At 45.6% G+C, this 18432-nt stretch overlaps 2 protein-coding genes across 2 annotated transcripts in view; both read left to right on the plus strand.

Moving 5' to 3' along the window:
- The first annotated feature begins 280 nt into the window (after positions 1–280).
- Positions 281–17914, plus strand: ccni (cyclin I). The gene is made up of 10 exons (XM_084483418.1): positions 281–499; positions 2562–2721; positions 7022–7156; positions 8146–8220; positions 9614–9754; positions 9840–9959; positions 12229–12330; positions 12496–12667; positions 15930–16063; positions 16677–17914. Exons 2-10 carry the CDS (start codon positions 2608–2610, stop codon positions 16878–16880), a joined length of 1197 nt encoding a protein of 398 aa, XP_084339544.1. The 5' UTR covers positions 281–499; positions 2562–2607; the 3' UTR covers positions 16881–17914.
- A 145-nt stretch (positions 17915–18059) lies between these two features.
- Positions 18060–18432, plus strand: part of sowahb (sosondowah ankyrin repeat domain family member B) — a gene marked incomplete at its 5' end in the record, with an annotated part of 2357 nt that continues 1984 nt past the window's right edge. Inside the window, one exon of the mRNA XM_084482731.1 lies at positions 18060–18071. Within this exon, the coding sequence (XP_084338857.1) occupies positions 18060–18071 (12 nt within the window). The remainder of the gene's footprint in view (positions 18072–18432) is intronic.

Genomic DNA, 18432 nt, shown 5'->3' on the forward strand with positions numbered 1-18432 from the left:
CTGCAAGGACATGGGTGAAATGTTTAAGTTATTTAAAACATAAACTAACCTCCACTGTGTTGTGCAATTGTCCTTAGGCAAAAATGGTGTAGTTATACGTTTAATAATCTTTAATCTTAGTCTTTAATATAAATATTTATTTATTTTATAAATAAATAAATATATAAATAAATGTATATTTTTTTAATATCAAGTTATCTTTGCATTAAAGCGAATGTGGGAGTGATTGATGTACAGAGAAGTCGCTGGTAACGGAGTGTAGCAGAGTGTTCGGGGGCGGGTCTTCTGTCCTCCCCTCCTCGGAAGTAGACGCAGACGTCTATATTCCCTTCCTTTTTATATCCATTAAAAAATACTCCCCCTTTCCCCCATAAAGAGAAACATGGAGGCCAAAATGGAAGAGTAACCGAAGAACGGGAACATAATTCACCCCTTTTTTTTCTTAAATCGTGTGGACCGGATGAAATCCAACTGTGGTTTTCGCCGCTTCGCCGGGGAGGTAAGGCTCCGTCTATGACCTGGACGCAGTAAGGCTCTTGAGGGAGGTAAGGCTCCGTCTATGACCTGGACACAGTAGGGCTCTTTAGGGAAGGTAGGGCTCCGTCTATGACCTGGACACAGTAGGGCTCTTTAGGGAGGTAGGGCTCCGTCTATGACCTGGACGCAGTAAGGCTCTTTAGGGAGGTAGGGCTCCGTCTATGACCTGGACACAGTAGGGCTCTTTAGGGAAGGTAGGGCTCCGTCTATGACCTGGACACAGTAGGGCTCTTGAGGGAGGTAGGGCTCCGTCTATGACCTGGACGCAGTAAGGCTCTTTAGGGAGGTAAGGCTCCGTCTATGACCTGGACGCAGTAAGGCTCTTTAGGGAGGTAGGGCTCCGTCTATGACCTGGACGCAGTAAGGCTCCGTCTATGTACCGGAAATACAGCGGATCTTAAACGTCCCTGCGGTTATCCAGCCCCGCTGTCCTCACAAACACACAGATAAAACACTGTAAAATGTCGTTGATTGACAGCTATGTGTATAAATAGTTATATTTTATCAACAAAATCTTATTCTCCGTAATTTGCATCTGAAGTGTTTTGTTCCGGGCAATAGCCGAAGCCAAGTTATCGCTACACCTGCTGTTTAGCGATTTGACCTAAAAAAGTAAACCTCAATTAACATAACATTTTACAGTTGATATTGTTATACTTTTCTCAAATACAAATGTAATACCTTTTAATTCCTAATATACACTGTACGTTCCTAATATACACTGAACATTAGGGCTATTGTATTGACATCTTAGTTTTCTTCATCGAAGTGGCTTCAAATATTTTCTCTTCCCTACATTCTAAGCCCTCCTACACAGTATAGCTTACACAGCATTTAGTGAATACTTATAAAGCAATTAAGGTACACAAGGGTTTATAGCCTTTCTTAATCAGTGTAATGTAAGGTGACAAAATCCGGGGACACTTTCGGTTCAGCGGTGTAAAAACCTCCAAACGTGTAGTGTTTTTGTCATAGAAAACCAAAACGGGGACACTGCCCCGTCCCCCCTGTCGGACGGGATTGTTTGGGGGGGACGACGTCTGGTCACCCTAAAATGTGAATGTCAATGTATTATATCGTTGCATTTTAGAGACTGGTGTAGTTTTATTATGGTTCATATTCTCTTGAAGCTCCACTTACTGTTACACATAAAGTCTTAGTTTCATTATGTGTTATCATCTTATCTGTCATATGGTATCATAACCATATGAAACTAACATTGTTATCATAATCATAATATCATAATGTCTCACAATCCCTGTACCTTCGGTTCAATAATTGTACTTTCTCAAGCCAGTTAACAGAGAAGCGACTGCAATGGTTTTTAGTCTTAATAATACTAACAACCAAAACCCACTGAAAACCATATGACAAGATCATAAGTTATAAACTTGTCATACGGTAACATGGCCTATGTCTCTCTCATGTCAAACTCCTGTTGGTAGAAAATACAAAATACAGCATGTTTTTCTCAATGAAGTCCTTATTCCAAGTATTTATAGGCCAACTATAATACAAGACAGTTAGCGTGTAGACCTACAACTGTTTTAACAGTTTTAAAATAATAAAAAATAGGGCTTATAGGCTATAGTCCCATGCAGTGCTTGTAAAAGCAGAACAATGTGCTCTTAAACACAGGAAACAATTCAAAAAGACAAAATCTGTATTAAACAGTAACTGTATTATTCCGTTCTCAACACAACCTTCTTTTGATCGATAAAAATATCACGTGATCGACAAAATTCTTAACGATCAATGATTGATCATCGATTAATCATCACGCTATTTTCATCCGTAAACAATTATTCTTTATTTTTTAAATCAATAAAATCTTTTTTTATATTTAGTGTGTATTTAAGTAAGTAGCTGCATAATGACCAGCATAATGCACCCAGAGTCGTTATTATAAACCCTGACGAGGTGATGCAGGACCAAGACGTAAAGCCCCTGCTGTACACAGTATCCTTTATGGAAGGTGTGTCTCTGTGTTGTATTGATGGTGTGTGTTCTCTCTGTGCCTGCAGGTAGCTGTATCTGCTGGGGAGGTGGGCTCGACCAGGATAGGTAGAGATGAAATTTACCGAACCCTGGGAGCGCCAGAGGCTGTGTTCTCTGCTGGAGAACGCAGTCTCTAGGGAAGCCATGATGTGGAAGGCCTACGGGCCAAAGAATCCCTCCCCACAGGTGAGGGTCTGCCTCCTTCTCATTGGTCACTTTACACAGGTTAGGGTCTGCCTCCTTCTCATTGGTCACTTTACACAGGTATGGGTCGGCCTTATGGTGTGTTCCAGATGCCTCGTACACCACCTGCACTCGATTAAGTGGGGAAATCTCCCAGCTTTCTTGCGGCATTTCACGGAGGAACGCCCCCTTTTGGTCGGTCCCACTCTCATTCTGAGAGTATACAGAGTTCAGTGAGACTGACCGTATGACTCGACAACAAAAATGGCTGCGCCCATAAAGAGATTTATTTTCTTTGTATTTGTACGACATTGGTCATTTTAATGTCGATTTTAAATGTTCTTACACTTGCTGTGTGTGCAATACAATGTAAAATTGTGTAACAATTGTAACAATGCCTAGCCAATTCATACTTTGCACGTGACGTCACAACCACTGACGTTTGAATATTCCCTCTAAAAAAAACACACATATTCAAACTATTCGAATATCTATATTTGCGCATTATGTCAATGACGCACATTACATAACAGGACAAACTAATACAACGAGACATAACTACTTGTATAGGCAGTAGCGTACCGTAGGGTTTAAGTCAGGGCCTTCAGTAACGAACTCCAACGCCCAACAACGCCCCCCCCACCCACAGACATGCCCACAAATATCATATTAGGTGCCGATACAGCCAACAAAGCCATATGTGCATCACACTATGCGCTACTGCATTACATCAACAACAAGACAGATGATCTTCAACAACAACAGCGCACACGCACACCACTATGCTTTACCGCAGCTAGACTTGTGCTTTACCGCAGCTAGACTTAAGCAGCATCACCATCAGATCTTTCATTATGTTACTCCGCAACCAGATTGCACATCACACACAAAAATAAGTTTTCAGAGTTATTGTTATATTGTTCACCGGATGCTTTCGCAACTTCAACTTCAATGGATTCAATTAAGTATAGCGACAATATTACAAGTGTACCGCCTCCAGCCCAGGAGTAGTTGAGAACAGGTTCATTTAACATAGGCCTACTTATTAAGCGGCATCACTGAAACACAGCATTACCGTTTAGCCTACTGCCCAAATTCCAGCAATATATTTATGTTTCCAATCATTACAAAAAAATGATTTATAAATTAAAGTATTACAACAACATTATCGCTCCTCCTACACAGTACAAAGTAACACTCACCCATCACTTCGGATCGGTGGAAAAACGTTAAATGACCTCATGCAGTCGGGCGTCCTGTTTTAGTTGAATGAGCAGCTCCTTCTCGATGGCAACAGATGCCAGAGAGTCGGGTCTGTCCGGTTGCATTCCGCGACTCTGCGAGTAGGCTACGTTTTAATGCGCTTGAGAGTTGAGAAAGATTGCTTGAAATTAACTCTGTCTTCTCTCCAAACGATCGCCTTGAAAAAGGCAAACGAAGGAGATCAGAAACAGGATTGCTAGGTGGTGTGAAGGCGGTGGCCATAGTAGTTCATATCAGCTCTCTCTCATTACCCGCCAACGTTTCAAACTTCCCTGATGACATCACCGGGGGCCCGCGCCGGCATATTGCTGGGCCCTGGGGGCGTTCTATCACTACACATCAACATTTGATCGGCTGATGACACACGTCAGTCAAATTTATTATCCAATGGGAGGTGGTAGCTTCAGCAGAAGGCTAGCAATACTTCTAGTGCTGGCTCCACTGGTCCATGTAGCTGTGATGCGTTATTCAGCTTGCTGAGTGCTGATCAAGAGTTTTGTGCAAGCAATTTAAGGTCCTGACTCTCGTCACTTGACTTGTTGCTTGACTCTTGTCTCTTGTCTTGTAGTGTTCTGGTCGCCCGCTCGCAAAGCAGACAGCCGCGCCGCGGGTGTGTTTTTCCACATTTGAATATTCATTTTCACCTTTGAATGTCTGTTTTTAAAAACTATTCAAATATATATTTGAATTTAGAATATTCGTTGACAGCCCTACTAGCCAATGACGTACCACAATCACAAAGACAAACGGGAACGATATAAGTGCTACAAGCCAGGAAATTACGTCACAAGAGGAACTTGTGCGGGTGGTGTACGAGGCATCTGGAACACACCATCAGCTGCTACATGGCCTATCATGGAGACTATTGTCTCTGGAATTAGCTACTACATGGCAGGGTATATTTGCTCTGGGTTTAGCTGCTACTTGGCCTACCATATGCAAACTGGAATGGATTAAGCTGCTACAAGTCCTAGCCCAATAGCTCTGGGTTTAGCTGCTACGTGACCTAGCCTGTTAGCTCTGGGGTTAGCTACTACATGGTCTAGCCTATTACCTCGGAGGTTATCTCTTGTGTTACATGGCCTAGCCTCTTAGCTCTGGGTTTAGATGCATAGCCCACTAGCTCTGGGTTTAGCTGCTAGATGGCCAATCCCATTGGCTCTGGGGTTAGCTGCTAGATGGCCAATCCTATTGGCTCTGAGATTAGCTGCTAGATGGCCAATCCTATTGGCTCTGAGGTTAGCTGCTAGATGGCCAATCCCATTGGCTCTGAGGTTAGCTGCTAGATGGCCAATCCCATTGGCTCTGAGGTTAGCTGCTAGATGGCCAATCCTATTGGCTCTGGGGTTAGCTCCAGTACTACAAATAATCAAACCTCTATTGTTTACAGTGGGCTTGACACTATCACCAGTCGACCGGTTCTAGTGTCAGCTGTCTTCTGTAGCTACAGGGTATTAGCAAAGCAGCCAGGCACATTCACCGGGTCAGATTCATATCTTCGGTCCAGTGGATTCACAGCATTCCAAGCCCTCAGTGTAGATTCCAAATGTAAACGTAGACACAGTTCTTCACTCCGTAAGAGTGTTGGATGTGTAGGCTCTTTGTTAAAGAACATGGATTGTCCTGCTGGTGGTTTTGTGTTTGGCGTGACCCAGAGAACAAGGTTTTTTAAGAGTTGATTGTTATAAAAGTCTAGGATCGATAGGGTGTCTAGTTACAGGGTAGCCTACCTCACCAGGTCAAGTGCTCTTTGATCTTTGACCTCCACTGCTAGTGTGCTGTTACACATTCCAGACAAACTGACACCCTTTACTAGCCTGGTTCCACCCGCCTCCGTACTTCCGCTCAATTTTCATTTCACTTCAGTACTAGGTCTGGGGGTGCCGTATGTTCGAACGATTTCTTTTCCCTCAAGTTTGTCCCTCCAATCAGTGAACAGGAGGCGCGGCCTGAGAGGTGACGGACAGGTCGTGCGCGAGTTTCAGTTGTAGTCAAACGAATACCAGGAAGCAGCAGGAAGACCATGGAGAAAGAAGCTATTCGGTCTGTTGTGGAAACTCTGCCGAAATATAGAGACAGATTTTTTTTTTGTTGGTGGTCAAGATGTTGTGGCGTTTCTTCCCACGGGATTCTAGAAAAATTTAATTTTCCAGCTGGCTCCATTAGTGGTGAAGGAGTTTGCTAAGCATGTCACGACCAAACGTTAGCGATTGGTTAAGGCAGATCCGGAGTGGCACTGGGCAGAGCCAATAGGTTTTAAACTTCAACAGCACCCGCCTTCAAGTGAGAAATCGTTTGTCTCTATAGCAGTTCTAGACCATCGGTATGAATGAAATGAGTATGAAGGTCTAGTTAGGACTAGGCTAACCCTTTACCACATCACACCATGAACATGAAAGTGTTGGAAAGGATAACTTTAACCAATGAACCAAACCACCCCACAAAAGCCATGTTAGCCTATAACAATCACAACCAAACCACCCCATACAAGCCATGTTAGCCTATAACAATCACAACCAAACCACCCCATACAAGCCATGTTAGCCTATAACAATCACAACCAAACCACCCCATACAAGCCATGTTAGCCTATAAAAATACATGCTAACAGGACATGCTAGCTTAGGGTAAGGGTGGGCAATGTTCCTCCCTAGCCTGTGGTCCTAATGAAGACAGGGTGAACCAACTGAACACATGGATCTCCCTCCAAGTGGCAGGAAGGCTCCTGCTATCCCAGCAGGTGCGCCACTGCGCATGCATTTGTTTGTTGACATTGTTTTTGTTAACGTGTCCTCTGGTGCATTGATCCCAGCAGGAATGGTGATACAACAAGGGCTATGCATCACTTGTTGTGTCTCTTTAGGCTGGCTGCATCTCAAGACATTCATGAGCCAAAGCTACCTATCATCATGCATATTTTTTACAGCAGAGCTAGTAAACCAACGGTTTACTAGCGTTTGTTTATGCTGTTTTTATGCTGTTTTGTTGTTTGTGTTGACGTTGTGTGTTTGTTTTGATGTTGTTTGTTTGTGATTCCTAGGATACAGACATCTCCCCGGCCCAGAGAGACGAGGCAGTGCGCTGGCTGGCAGAGGTCCATGGCAGTCTGCAGCTGTACCCAGAGACGCTAGCGCTAGCCATTAGCATCCTGGACCGCTTCCTAGGCCCCATCAAGGTAAACACTGCAGCTGAACCCAGAGACGCTAGCGCTAGCCGTTAGCATCCTGGGCCCAGTTTCCCGATAACGATGGATCCACACTCGTAGGATCATTCTCAGGAAGGATCTTGTGAACCTTCATAAAAAATGTCAGAGCGTTTCCCAAAACTCGTCTTAACATGAACGCTCGTTCACTGCTCTAACAACGTTGGTAGGCTTGTGACTGACACGGTGCTGAAAGGGGCTCTGTAGGAGGGGGAGACGCAGGAATGTTGTTGGATGAAACTATATTTTGTGGCAGCAAAAAAATATCTCCACATCAATGCCAACAGCAGAGTAGCCTACGAAAAGAATAGACTAATATGCTAATAAGCTACAAATATTAAAACACAGTTCATTAGGCTTAGGCCGATATATGCTATATAAGTCCTAATCCTGAACATACTTTTCACAGCATTTTCCCCCCTGAAATAATTCCACATTACAAAAATAAAAAATAGCTTGTGTCTGTGTGACAACTATAGCATTTATCGAAATGTGCTGATTTCTGAAACATGCTTTGCGCAGCAAAGAGAGCAGACTTTCTCTGATTCCGCATGAGGTTTCATTGATTGGCGCGCATTCTCTAGTCTAGAATCTTTGGTGTAAACATAAAAAATGCAACGTTCCATTCATTCATTATCATTCAAACGCAGAGGCATTGACACGGCTGTTGCTGTTACTGGTCTAGACCCTGCCCATATTGTCGGGCAGGGGTATGATGGTGCGGGCAATGTAAGCGGGAGAGCGTGCAGAGTTCAGGCACACATCACAGCACAGTGTCCTGCAGCAGTCTACGTTCACTGCAGACACCACGCTCTCAACATGGCGATTGTGCACTCCACTAAGGTCCTTTTAAACCTTTATTTGGGTTGACACCTAGACGTTGGTCTCAGGTGGTCTGTGGTCCACGACAAAGGCATGATAGAGCGCTGGTATTGGTTGAGATGTTTGTCTCTGTTCTCTAGGCCCGCCCCAAATACCTGCGCTGCATCGCCATCGCCTGCTTCTTCCTGGCTGCTAAGACTTGCGAGGAAGATGAGGTACTCGCACACAAATGTATTTCACTATGTGGGTCTCTCTGTGTGTGTGTTTGTGTTTATATGTGTGTCTCCAGTGCGTGCCCTGCATCAGTGTGCTGCTAGCTGGCCCCGGCGGTGTGTGTGTGTGTGTGTGTGTGTGTGTGTGTGTGTGTGTGTGTGTGTGTGTGTGTGTGTGTGTGTGTGTGTGTGTGTGTGTGTGTGTGTGTGTGTGTGTGTGTGTGTGTGTGTGTGTGTGTGTGTGTGTGTCTCTCCAGTGCGTGCCCTGCATCAGTGTGCTAGCTGGCTCCAGAGAGTGTGACTATTGCCGCTTTTCCACCGACAGTATCAACTCGACTCAACTCGGTTCCAGGCGCGTTTCCATCTAAAAAAGTACCTCTTCAATGTGGGCGGGTCGTAGAAAAGAACCTCTCCAACATGGGCGGGTCGTCATTAGGTTTTAAACACGGGAGACGCGATTCCCGGGAAATCTGAATCTGATCAAGACTATTTCCTGATTCCCGGGAAAGGTTATGATGGGAAATAAAATAAAATAAAAAACGCAATGACTGCGCGTCTATTGTTGTCATACGGTGACGTTGATGGAGGCAAAACTCGAGCCCTGGGAAAGGAACGACACTGAAACGAAACAGCGAAACGCCGGTCCGTGGACTCCAGCAGCCACGCCGGACACACACAACCACGCCGGACACACACAACCACGCACAGCCTTACTCTAGCCCCGAGAAAGGAGCGACACACACGGCGAAACGCTGATCAGTGTCCCCTTCGGGAGCGGGTCCAACCACGCCGGACACAACTTAACTTTGAGAGATTATTCCCATTTACAGCCGCTGGCCAATCAGTTACCAGCAGCCTGTTTACGTCACACAAAAGTACCTACTCCGCTCGCTTGGAACCTCGACGGAGGTAGTACTAAAAAAAAGTACCCGGTACTAGGTACCAGGTACTTTTTTTGCCAATGGAAACGCAAAAAACGCGTGGCGAGTCGAGTCGAGTCGAGCTGGTACTGGCGGTGGAAAAGCGGCATAAACGGTGTGTGTGTGTGTGTCTCCAGTGCGTGCCCTGCGTCAGCGTGCTAGCTGGCTCCAGAGAGTGTGACTATACGGTGTGTGTGTGTGTGTGTGTGTGTGTGTGTGTGTGTGTGTGTGTGTGTGTGTGTGTGTGTGTGTGTGTGTGTGTGTGTGTGTGTGTGTGTGTGTGTGTGTGTGTGTGTGTGTGTGTGTGTGTGTCTCCAGTGCGTGCCCTGCGTCAGCGTGCTAGCTGGCTCCAGAGTGTGACCGTACGGTGTGTGTGTGTGTCTCTCTCTCTCCAGTGCGTGCCCTGCGTCAGCGTGCTAGCTGGCTCCAGAGTGTGACTATACGGTGTGTGTGTGTGTGTGTCTCTCTCTCTCCAGTGCGTGCCCTGCGTCAGCGTGCTAGCTGGCTCCAGCGGCTGTGACTGTACGGTCTCTGAGATCCGGCGGATGGAGCGGGTCATCCTGGACAAGCTGCACTGGAACCTCCATACTGCCACGCCTCTCCACTTCCTGCAGATCGTACGTCCGCTAATACTCACTTCCTGTCTAGTATTTGATGATGATGTCATGGTGATGATTATGATGATTCCCCCCCCCCATATAGTTCCATGCTCTGCTGGTGTGTGGGGGCTCCATGGTTCTGGTGGGGGGCAGTCGCTCCCAGCACCTCTCCCTCCTCACCCGCCGGCTACACCACTGCCTGGCCGACCACACACTCACACAGGTACACACTGCAACAAGTACACACACACTCACTCAGGTACACACTACAACAAGTACACACACACTCACACAGGTACACACTGCAACAAGTACACACACACTCACACAGGTACACACTGCAACAAGTACACACACACTCACACAGGTACACACTACAACAAGTACACACACACTCACACAGGTACACACTACAACAAGTACACACACTCACACAGGTACACACTACAACAAGTACACACACACTCACACAGGTACACACTGCAACAAGTACACACACACTCACACAGGTACACACTGCAACAAGTACACACACACTCACACAGGTACACACTACAACAAGTACACACACACTCACACAGGTACACACTGCAACAAGTACACACACACTCACACAGGTACACACTACAAGTACACACACACACACACACAGGTACACACTACAAGTACACACACACTCACACAGGTACACACTACAACAAGTACACACACACTCACACAGGTACACACTACAACAAGTACACACACACTCACACAGGTACACACTACAACAAGAACACACACTCACACAGGTACACACACACTCACACATAACTCTCCGTCGAGGCAACAGAGACGGACGGAGACGGCGAGGGCTGTGATTGGTCCTCTAACAAAATAATTTCCGGAATCACTTTCCCTGATTTGACTTTACACCTTATTTACTTTGTACATTGTTTAGTTTGCACATTAAGGACTAATAAAACACCAAATAAGATTTGAAAAGCTTTGGAAGTTATTTTCAACAATATTTACTAGGGATGGGCATGAGTAACCGATTACTCGAGTACTCCTCGTTTCAAATGAACTCGGTTGGTGAACAGGCAAACTCGAGCTTGCGTATATATACATATTTTTAAATTTATTATTATTTTTTTTTTTAAACACAGACAAAATTAAGTTTAACCTAAAGTAAAAGTAAAGTAAAGTAAGTAAAACCTAAAGTTTTCTGAAGCAAATCCATCAATTTTCTGTGTCGCGCATGCAGTGACGTGTGCACAGCGCCACAATTAAAAAAGTTTTCAGATGGTGGGTAGAGCAACACGCAGCTAGGTATGGAAATATTTTACAGATATAGGAGATCATAAGGTGGATTGTAAAATATGCCAAGCGAAATTGATCTACCAGAGTACTACAAGTACTATGCGGCAACATATGCTCCTGAAACACGGTGAGTTCAGGAAAGCAGACCCGCAGCACCCAAGTGTGTCAGCTATATTCACCGCCGCAAGACACAGCTGTAATCCCGCTGTAAAATGATTTCAGTGAGCCATGCATTCGTCCTCAGCAAAACCCCATGGAGTGGTGGAAGTCCAACAGGGATCGGTACAAGAAAAATAGTTTTCTGGCAGAGTAGCACCTGCTTATCCCCGTCACCTCCGTGTTAGCGGAGAGATTCTCCACCGCGGGACTGATATTGAACAGAATGCGCTCTCGCCTTTCTCCAGAACACGTATGCTTGTTTTCCTGAGCAAGGATTGATTTTGGTTTTCAGAGAATCATTGTTTATAGGTTTTATTTTTCTAAAGGTGTAAAGTGGTGCCTCAGTTAAGATTGACACGGCTATTTTTGCTCTGGTGGAATAATTAGGCCCCATATATTTATTTAAATAGTATTGTTTTATTTAATTTGCTGCCGTTTTATTTGCAGCGTTAACTTATTTGCAATGGTCACTTTTTTTTTCTTTTTTTTTACCGTTACAGGCCTACACCGTTGGTTCAATGTCATTTAAATTGTGACACATATTTATTTATTTTTGTAAGGATGTGTTAAAGGTGTTTTGAACTTTTGCAAAATAAATTATTAATACTCTGATTGCCGTCCATCATTAGGCCTATTCCTGCTGCAGATGCGTTGCATTCTAAAAATAGATAATAGATAAACGAGAAATCGATTGATCCTCGAGGAATTCCTCGAGTTTGGAATTTACTACTCGTGCCCATCCCTACTATTTACATGGTTAGTAGTCAGCATATAAGATCAATCGGGGGCAAATTGAATTGCGTATCCCACATCCCGGTCTCCGTAGTTACGGAGTCGATTACGGATATGGAGTAGTATACTTTGGCCTTTACTGTACAGAGCCTTTCTCTCTGTCTCTTTCTCTCTGTGTTGGGCCGTTTTTAAAGTATTTTCAGTTGCAGCTTGAAGCCATGTTGGTATTAAAAATATTGTGAAGGTATTAAAAAAGGTATTCAATTCATGACTTTCTGTATATACCCTTTATATTGTAGGTGCGAGGTTCCATGCTGGCTCTGTCTCTCATCTCCCTGGAGCTGGAATCCTGCTGTTCTGATTGGCTGATGCTAACAATAGACCTGCTGAGCAAGGCCCAGGTACCTGTCTGTCTGTCTGTCTGAATAAAGTGTTCTTATAATAAAAACAATTATAATAAATAATGACAATAATAATAAAAATATGTATCATTTATTGAGATGTTTTTGACAAACTCACTGTTGAGGGTGTAGGACATTACAGTGGGTGGTTGTGTCCTCTCTCAGATGGACAGCCGGGAGTTGATCCAGTGCAGAGAGCAGTTGTCCCGTCGTCTTTCCACTCAGAGAGCTTCCCTCCCTCCCAACACGCTGTACATCTACCACCCCCACCAGGACCCCCCCCGCCGGGCCCCGCCCCCCCCGGCCCCTGGGTCCGCCCTGTCCACCGCAACACAAGGTAGGCCTGTGCTGCCTGGTGGTCGTAGTGGTTGACCGCAACACAAGGTAGGCCTGTGCTGCCTGGTGGTCGTAGTGGTTGACCACAACACAAGGTAGGCCTGTACTGCCTGGTGGTCGTAGTGGTTGACCACAACACAAGGTAGGCCTGTACTGCCTGGTGGTCGTAGTGGTTGACCACAACACAAGGTAGGCCTGTGCTGCCTGGTGGTCGTAGTGGTTGACCACAACACAAGGTAGGCCTGTGCTGCCTGGTGGTCGTAGTGGTTGACCACAACACAAGGTAGGCCTGTGCTGCCTGGTGGTCGTAGTGGTTGACCACAACACAAGGTAGGCCTGTGCTGCCTGGTGGTCGTAGTGGTTGACCACAACACAAGGTAGGCCTGTGCTGCCTGGTGGTCGTAGTGGTTGACCACAACACAAGGTAGGCCTGTGCTGCCTGGTGGTCGTAGTGGTTGACCACAACACAAGGTAGGCCTGTGCTGCCTGGTGGTCGTAGTGGTTGACCACAACACAAGGTAGGCCTGTGCTGCCTGGTGGTCGTAGTGGTTGACCACAACACAAGGTAGGCCTGTACTGCCTGGTGGTCGTAGTGGTTGACCGCAACACAAGGTAGGCCTGTGCTGCCTGGTGGTCGTAGTGGTTATGGAGCCTGGTTCCTCCCCAGGTAAACCGGGTTATGTATTAAGGCCATTATTAGTGTGGTTGCTACTGCAAGCACATCTACTGTTCTTCATAAGTTTTCTTTATTCTGTTTGCCTGTTTTTTGTGCAGTTAACTGCTCCTGCATACTTTCAGCTACAGAAACCATTCAACTATCAAAATGTCAGGCTCTTTAACGTAACTTGGACAATTTTCAACGTTAACCTTCGTTCAAAAAAATTTACAAATCAACACACTTGTATCTTCAATAATCTGAAACCAAATTTTGATTACCTTGAAATGTCTGGAGAGGCAGCACAACGAGGCTGGAGTACGCAACTAAGGCCTATTGAGATCGGCGCGCGGGGGTTCGTGGCTAGATCTGCTACTAGCTTGCTGTCTGAACTGGGCATTTGTGGACGAAATCTGAGGCAGGCGGTTAGTAACATGTCCTTGGCAGCAGAATGAGCAAGTGAATGGCTGTGGGTAAGGAGAAAACATACTTCCTGGGGTGCAAGCTAAGGTAAGCCAGCTGAGTAATGTGCTAACGTGTTTGTTTGGTCAGGGTTAGGGGTAGGGCTAGGGGTACGATGCAGTAAAGAGTATTTAGATGCATTAAATGTGGCAATGTGGTGGCAGCATAGAGGGGGGTGACTCCAGGATGCTGGTTTCATTGTAAGCCCTCAGGAGACGTCGTGGGCCTAACTTAACGAAACATCTGTGAAAGAGGGTGTCTTGTGTTTTTCACCTTTGGTTGGTAGCTTAGTGGGCAGCGTGCTTATAAGGTTGGTTTGGGTAGGGGCTTCTGAATATGTGATTTCCTTGGATTATGGCACAAGGGAGTATTACATCTGATCCTGTGTATTAATGAAATACACTTTTTTCAGAATCACAGTTTAAGTTTGTTTTCAGTTGGTCTCGTTGATTTATGCTGAGGTTAGAGCACAGAGGACGTGCAGGCAGTGTCGCCAGATTGGGCAGTTTACCATCTTTGCGATTTGCGTATCGCGTTCTATTATATTGCGATGTCAGTTTGAATTAGATTAATCGTTTAGCCCTACCGTAGGCTGAATAATGTATGGCGCCCCTTGTGTCCAGAAAATGTTATTACTCCCATAGTGATTTCCTTTGCTGTAACTACTGTATATTCAGAATCAGAGGAATATTTTTCACTTGAGTAGTGCGTCCCCTCAGGCACCTTGGGCACCTAGCATGTTCCTGTGCTCATGCCAGATATTCACGTTACACTCACCTGAAAATACACACAGATGCATTAACCAGAGCATGTTGGGTGTCTGCACTTAATAGCTGCTTTCACATATGACCGCCGTCTTTTCTCCGCATTTGTGGAGCAGGAGGTTCGACCGTGAGGGTCATTCACACTTATTCACACTTGATGCCCGATATGCGGAGATCGGTGTCAGTAGAATCTCCGGCTGTTTAAGGGGGCGGGCTTGCAAGGGACGGCATATGACGTAGGGTCGCAAGAGGCGGGATCAGGTTTGTTTTGGTTTGACCGCAGACAGCACGCAGGCAAAATGGGCAGAACTCATCGCGATCATGTTAAATGTTGCTGCAGCGATGCATATATTCCGTTGCATCCACAACATCCGCATCGATCGATGAAAGACTGGAGCATGAGTTACAGACAAATGGAAGAAACGACGAACAAGAAAGGCGTGGCGAACGACTGCGTTACCGGAGGAAGAGAGCGAGTGGAAGGATGGGACCCTATAATGTTCAGCTAACTGTTGTCAATAATAATTGTTACGAGAGAAGTGCATGTGTGTGCGTGAGAATGGCAGTGTGTGTGTGTGAGTGAACGAGCGAGGAGAGCGAGCAGTAGCGTATGTCAGTTTAGTGAAGTAATGAACGAGTCTGGTTGTGTCTGTGCAAACGTGTAGGCCCTACTGTAAAGTTAGTGAAACTAAGAATATAGTACCCAGCCTGTCAATAATCGGTGGCCGCTTCATTCCGACCATATTCAAACCTATAAGCAGACCCACTGCCGGTCAAAGTAAAGGGTGTTACTCCTGAGAGAATCGACGGAGCTCCTCGACTATGGTCTGGGAGCCGACAGCAGGAAAGGTGTAACATCATAATAAAAATATATTTTAAACCATTCAGCGAACAAAAGGCAATAGGCTGATTATCGATTAGGGTGCGGGTGCCACTCAATGACATGCAAACGTAGACCGAAGCGTCATCAACACGCCCACTCAACTGGTGTGAAATGCCGACATCCTACTGCTCATTCACATATAAGGATAATTAGCATTTCCTCCGCAGAATATACTACCTCGGGGGTAGTATCTTTTCAGGAGGTCCAACGTCAGGATATGTCATTCACATATACGGCACCTCCATAGAATAGACGGAGAACAGACGGATGCACGTCCATATGTGAAAGCAGCTAACATGCATTCGACTCTAACCTGGTTTTCCTGTCTAACCGGGTTTCCCTGTGCTAACATACTGACTTGGGGAACCTTTAAGGAGTGTTTTCTAATACAAGAGGGTACTGCCTCATACATGTGTTGTGTATTTTCTAATGTATGTGTGATATATTTTCCCGGAAGTATGTTCTTTCCTGGGTGTTGACGAGTGTTTCCTGTCTCCAGTCCTGGCCTCCAGCGACGGGACGGGGACCCCCCACTCCCACTCCAGCCCCACCCCCCCTCTTCTACCTGCCCAGCTCCACCCCCCCCACCTGCACACCCTCAACATGCGATGCAAGGCCTCTGCCAAACGCAAGGTACTCCTTTACCTGGTTTAGTTAAGGTACTCCTTTACCTGGTTTAGTTACGCAAGGTACTCCTTTACCTGGTTTAGTTACGCAAGGTACTCCTTTACCTGGTTTAGTTACGCAAGGTACTCCTTTACCTGGTTTAGTTAAGCAAGGTACTCCTTTACCTGGTTTAGTTACGCAAGGTACTCCTTTACCTGGTTTAGTTAAGCAAGGTACTCCTTTACCTGGTTTAGTTACGCAAGGTACTCCTTTACCTGGTTTAGTTACGCAAGGTACTCCTTTACCTGGTTTAGTTAAGCAAGGTACTCCTTTACCTGGTTTAGTTACACAAGGGACTTGACTCCTTTAACTGGTTTAGTAACTAAACGTGTGTGTGTGTGTGTGTGTGTGTGTGTGTGTGTGTGTGTGTGTGTGTGTGTGTGTGTGTGTGTGTGTGTGTGTGTGTGTGTGTGTGTGTGTGTGTGTGTGTGTGTGTGTGTGTGTGAGTGATACTAGTGCACCTAGTTGTTATGCTTGTATGTGTGTACCCATTACACTTGTGTAACTAGTGGTGTTGGTGGTGTGTGTTTACTGGCTCTACTGGTGTGATAGTTGTTGTGTTGCTGTACGTTGTGTGCAGGTGGAGGTGATGGAGGTGGACGACTTCTTTGATGGAATCAAACGTCTGTACAACGAAGAGTCGGAGCCCCCTGTGGGCGGACGAGGAGGAGGAGGAGGAGGAGAGGAGGAGGATCTAGGGCGGGGTTTATGCAGTGTCCTGGCACCCAGACAGGAAGGCAGTATCTCCCCCTGCCCGCCTCTGCAGCCCATCCCCGCCCCCTAGTGGAGGAACAGAAGACCACCGCAGCCACACACCTTGTTTACTGAAACCCTTGCAGTGCTCAGATGGAGTGCCACGCCCTCTAGACCCCCGGGGAACCCCTCTCCTCCTAGACCCTGTCAGCGCAGCCTCATTCACAGCTGGCTGTGGCGCATCGTGCTAGCTACGACTAGCTTTAAGAAGCCGTGGTATGTGCTAGTTAGCTGTAACTAGCTGCTAGCAGTGACAGGTTGCTAGAGAGCAGTGAGTGTTTGTTATCTAGCTGCTGGTGAGCAGCGAGGGGCCAGCGGTGCCGTTGGGGTCTCAGCAGACGGGGGGTGTGTGCGGTGGTCCCTGGAGGAGGAGCAGCGTTCTGAGGCAGCTTCACCTCACAGTCAGAGCACAGGGCCACCAAAAACCTACTCTCAACAATCCTATTTGTGAACACAAAAACAAAATGTAAAAAAAAGTATATATATGTATGGAAAAAGAGGCAGAAAGGTTCCTTTAAAAAAAAGTAGAGTTGACTTCCCTGAGCTTCGTTTGGCGCCTAACACGATATGATTTGTTACGTTTCTCACTGTAAACTACACGTTTTTATTTGTTTTATTTATGCTTTCCTTTCTTTCTCTCCCGTCTCTCTTTTAATAGTCACGTCATGTCATTTCCTTTCCCTGTTCTAATGTTACATGCATGTTTAACAGTTTCACCTATTTAAAAATTAACTACTGTTTTAACCGATGTAGGAATGTTTGTGTGTCTGAATGATAATGTGTGCATTTATTGCCCTGATAGTCAAAAGCGTTATACTTGTTGAAGTGTAATTTCATTGTTGATAAGATACTAATATAAAGACACACTCGCCCCCTGCTGGTTGAATGTAAACTATGATCTTTCTGTGGTTGACTTGTCATCAGTCTGAGGTGTAACCAAACTCCTCACCTTTTCACTTATCTTTGATATTACAGTGCAAAAAAAAAAGGCCCTAGTGTCTGTGCTGTGAGCTGACTGCTGCCCCCGGACGACCCCAATACCAATAAAGAAAAGAGTCCCCTCCACCTGCCTCTCTGTGTGTGTGTGTGTGTGTGTGTGTGTGTGTGTGTGTGTGTGTGTGTGTGTGTGTGTGTGTGTGTGTGTGTGTGTGTGTGTGTGTGTGTGTGTGTGTGTTATTTTATGTAGAAAGTATTTTTTTCATGAAGTGACATGGCGTTTAATGTAAAAGTTCTCCACCTTGCTCCCAGTTGCTGAAACTAAAAGGCACCTTGGAGGTAGTTTGAAGTGAAGGTTTTAGCCTTAATTCTAACAGATGTTTGAAAATGCTTTCATGGCTAAAAGTTGCAGGAAGCCGCTATGACCCACACTATCTTTGTGATCATTTATTTTTAAGCTAGTATGGTTATAATGAGCGATACTTTATGTAGAGGATATGAAATGCGCCCTACACATAACCTACTGTCTCCCCACATACCATTTAAAGGTTTAGACCTGTGTATTCATAACAGTTGTCATCAAACTTCTAATCTTGATCGCATAAATATATATAATGTCAATTTGAATCAAGGAGGAAGACGATTTC

Source organism: Micromesistius poutassou (genome assembly GCF_964030765.1).
Source record: "Micromesistius poutassou genome assembly, chromosome: 18".
NCBI classification, from domain to species: domain Eukaryota; kingdom Metazoa; phylum Chordata; class Actinopteri; order Gadiformes; family Gadidae; genus Micromesistius; species Micromesistius poutassou.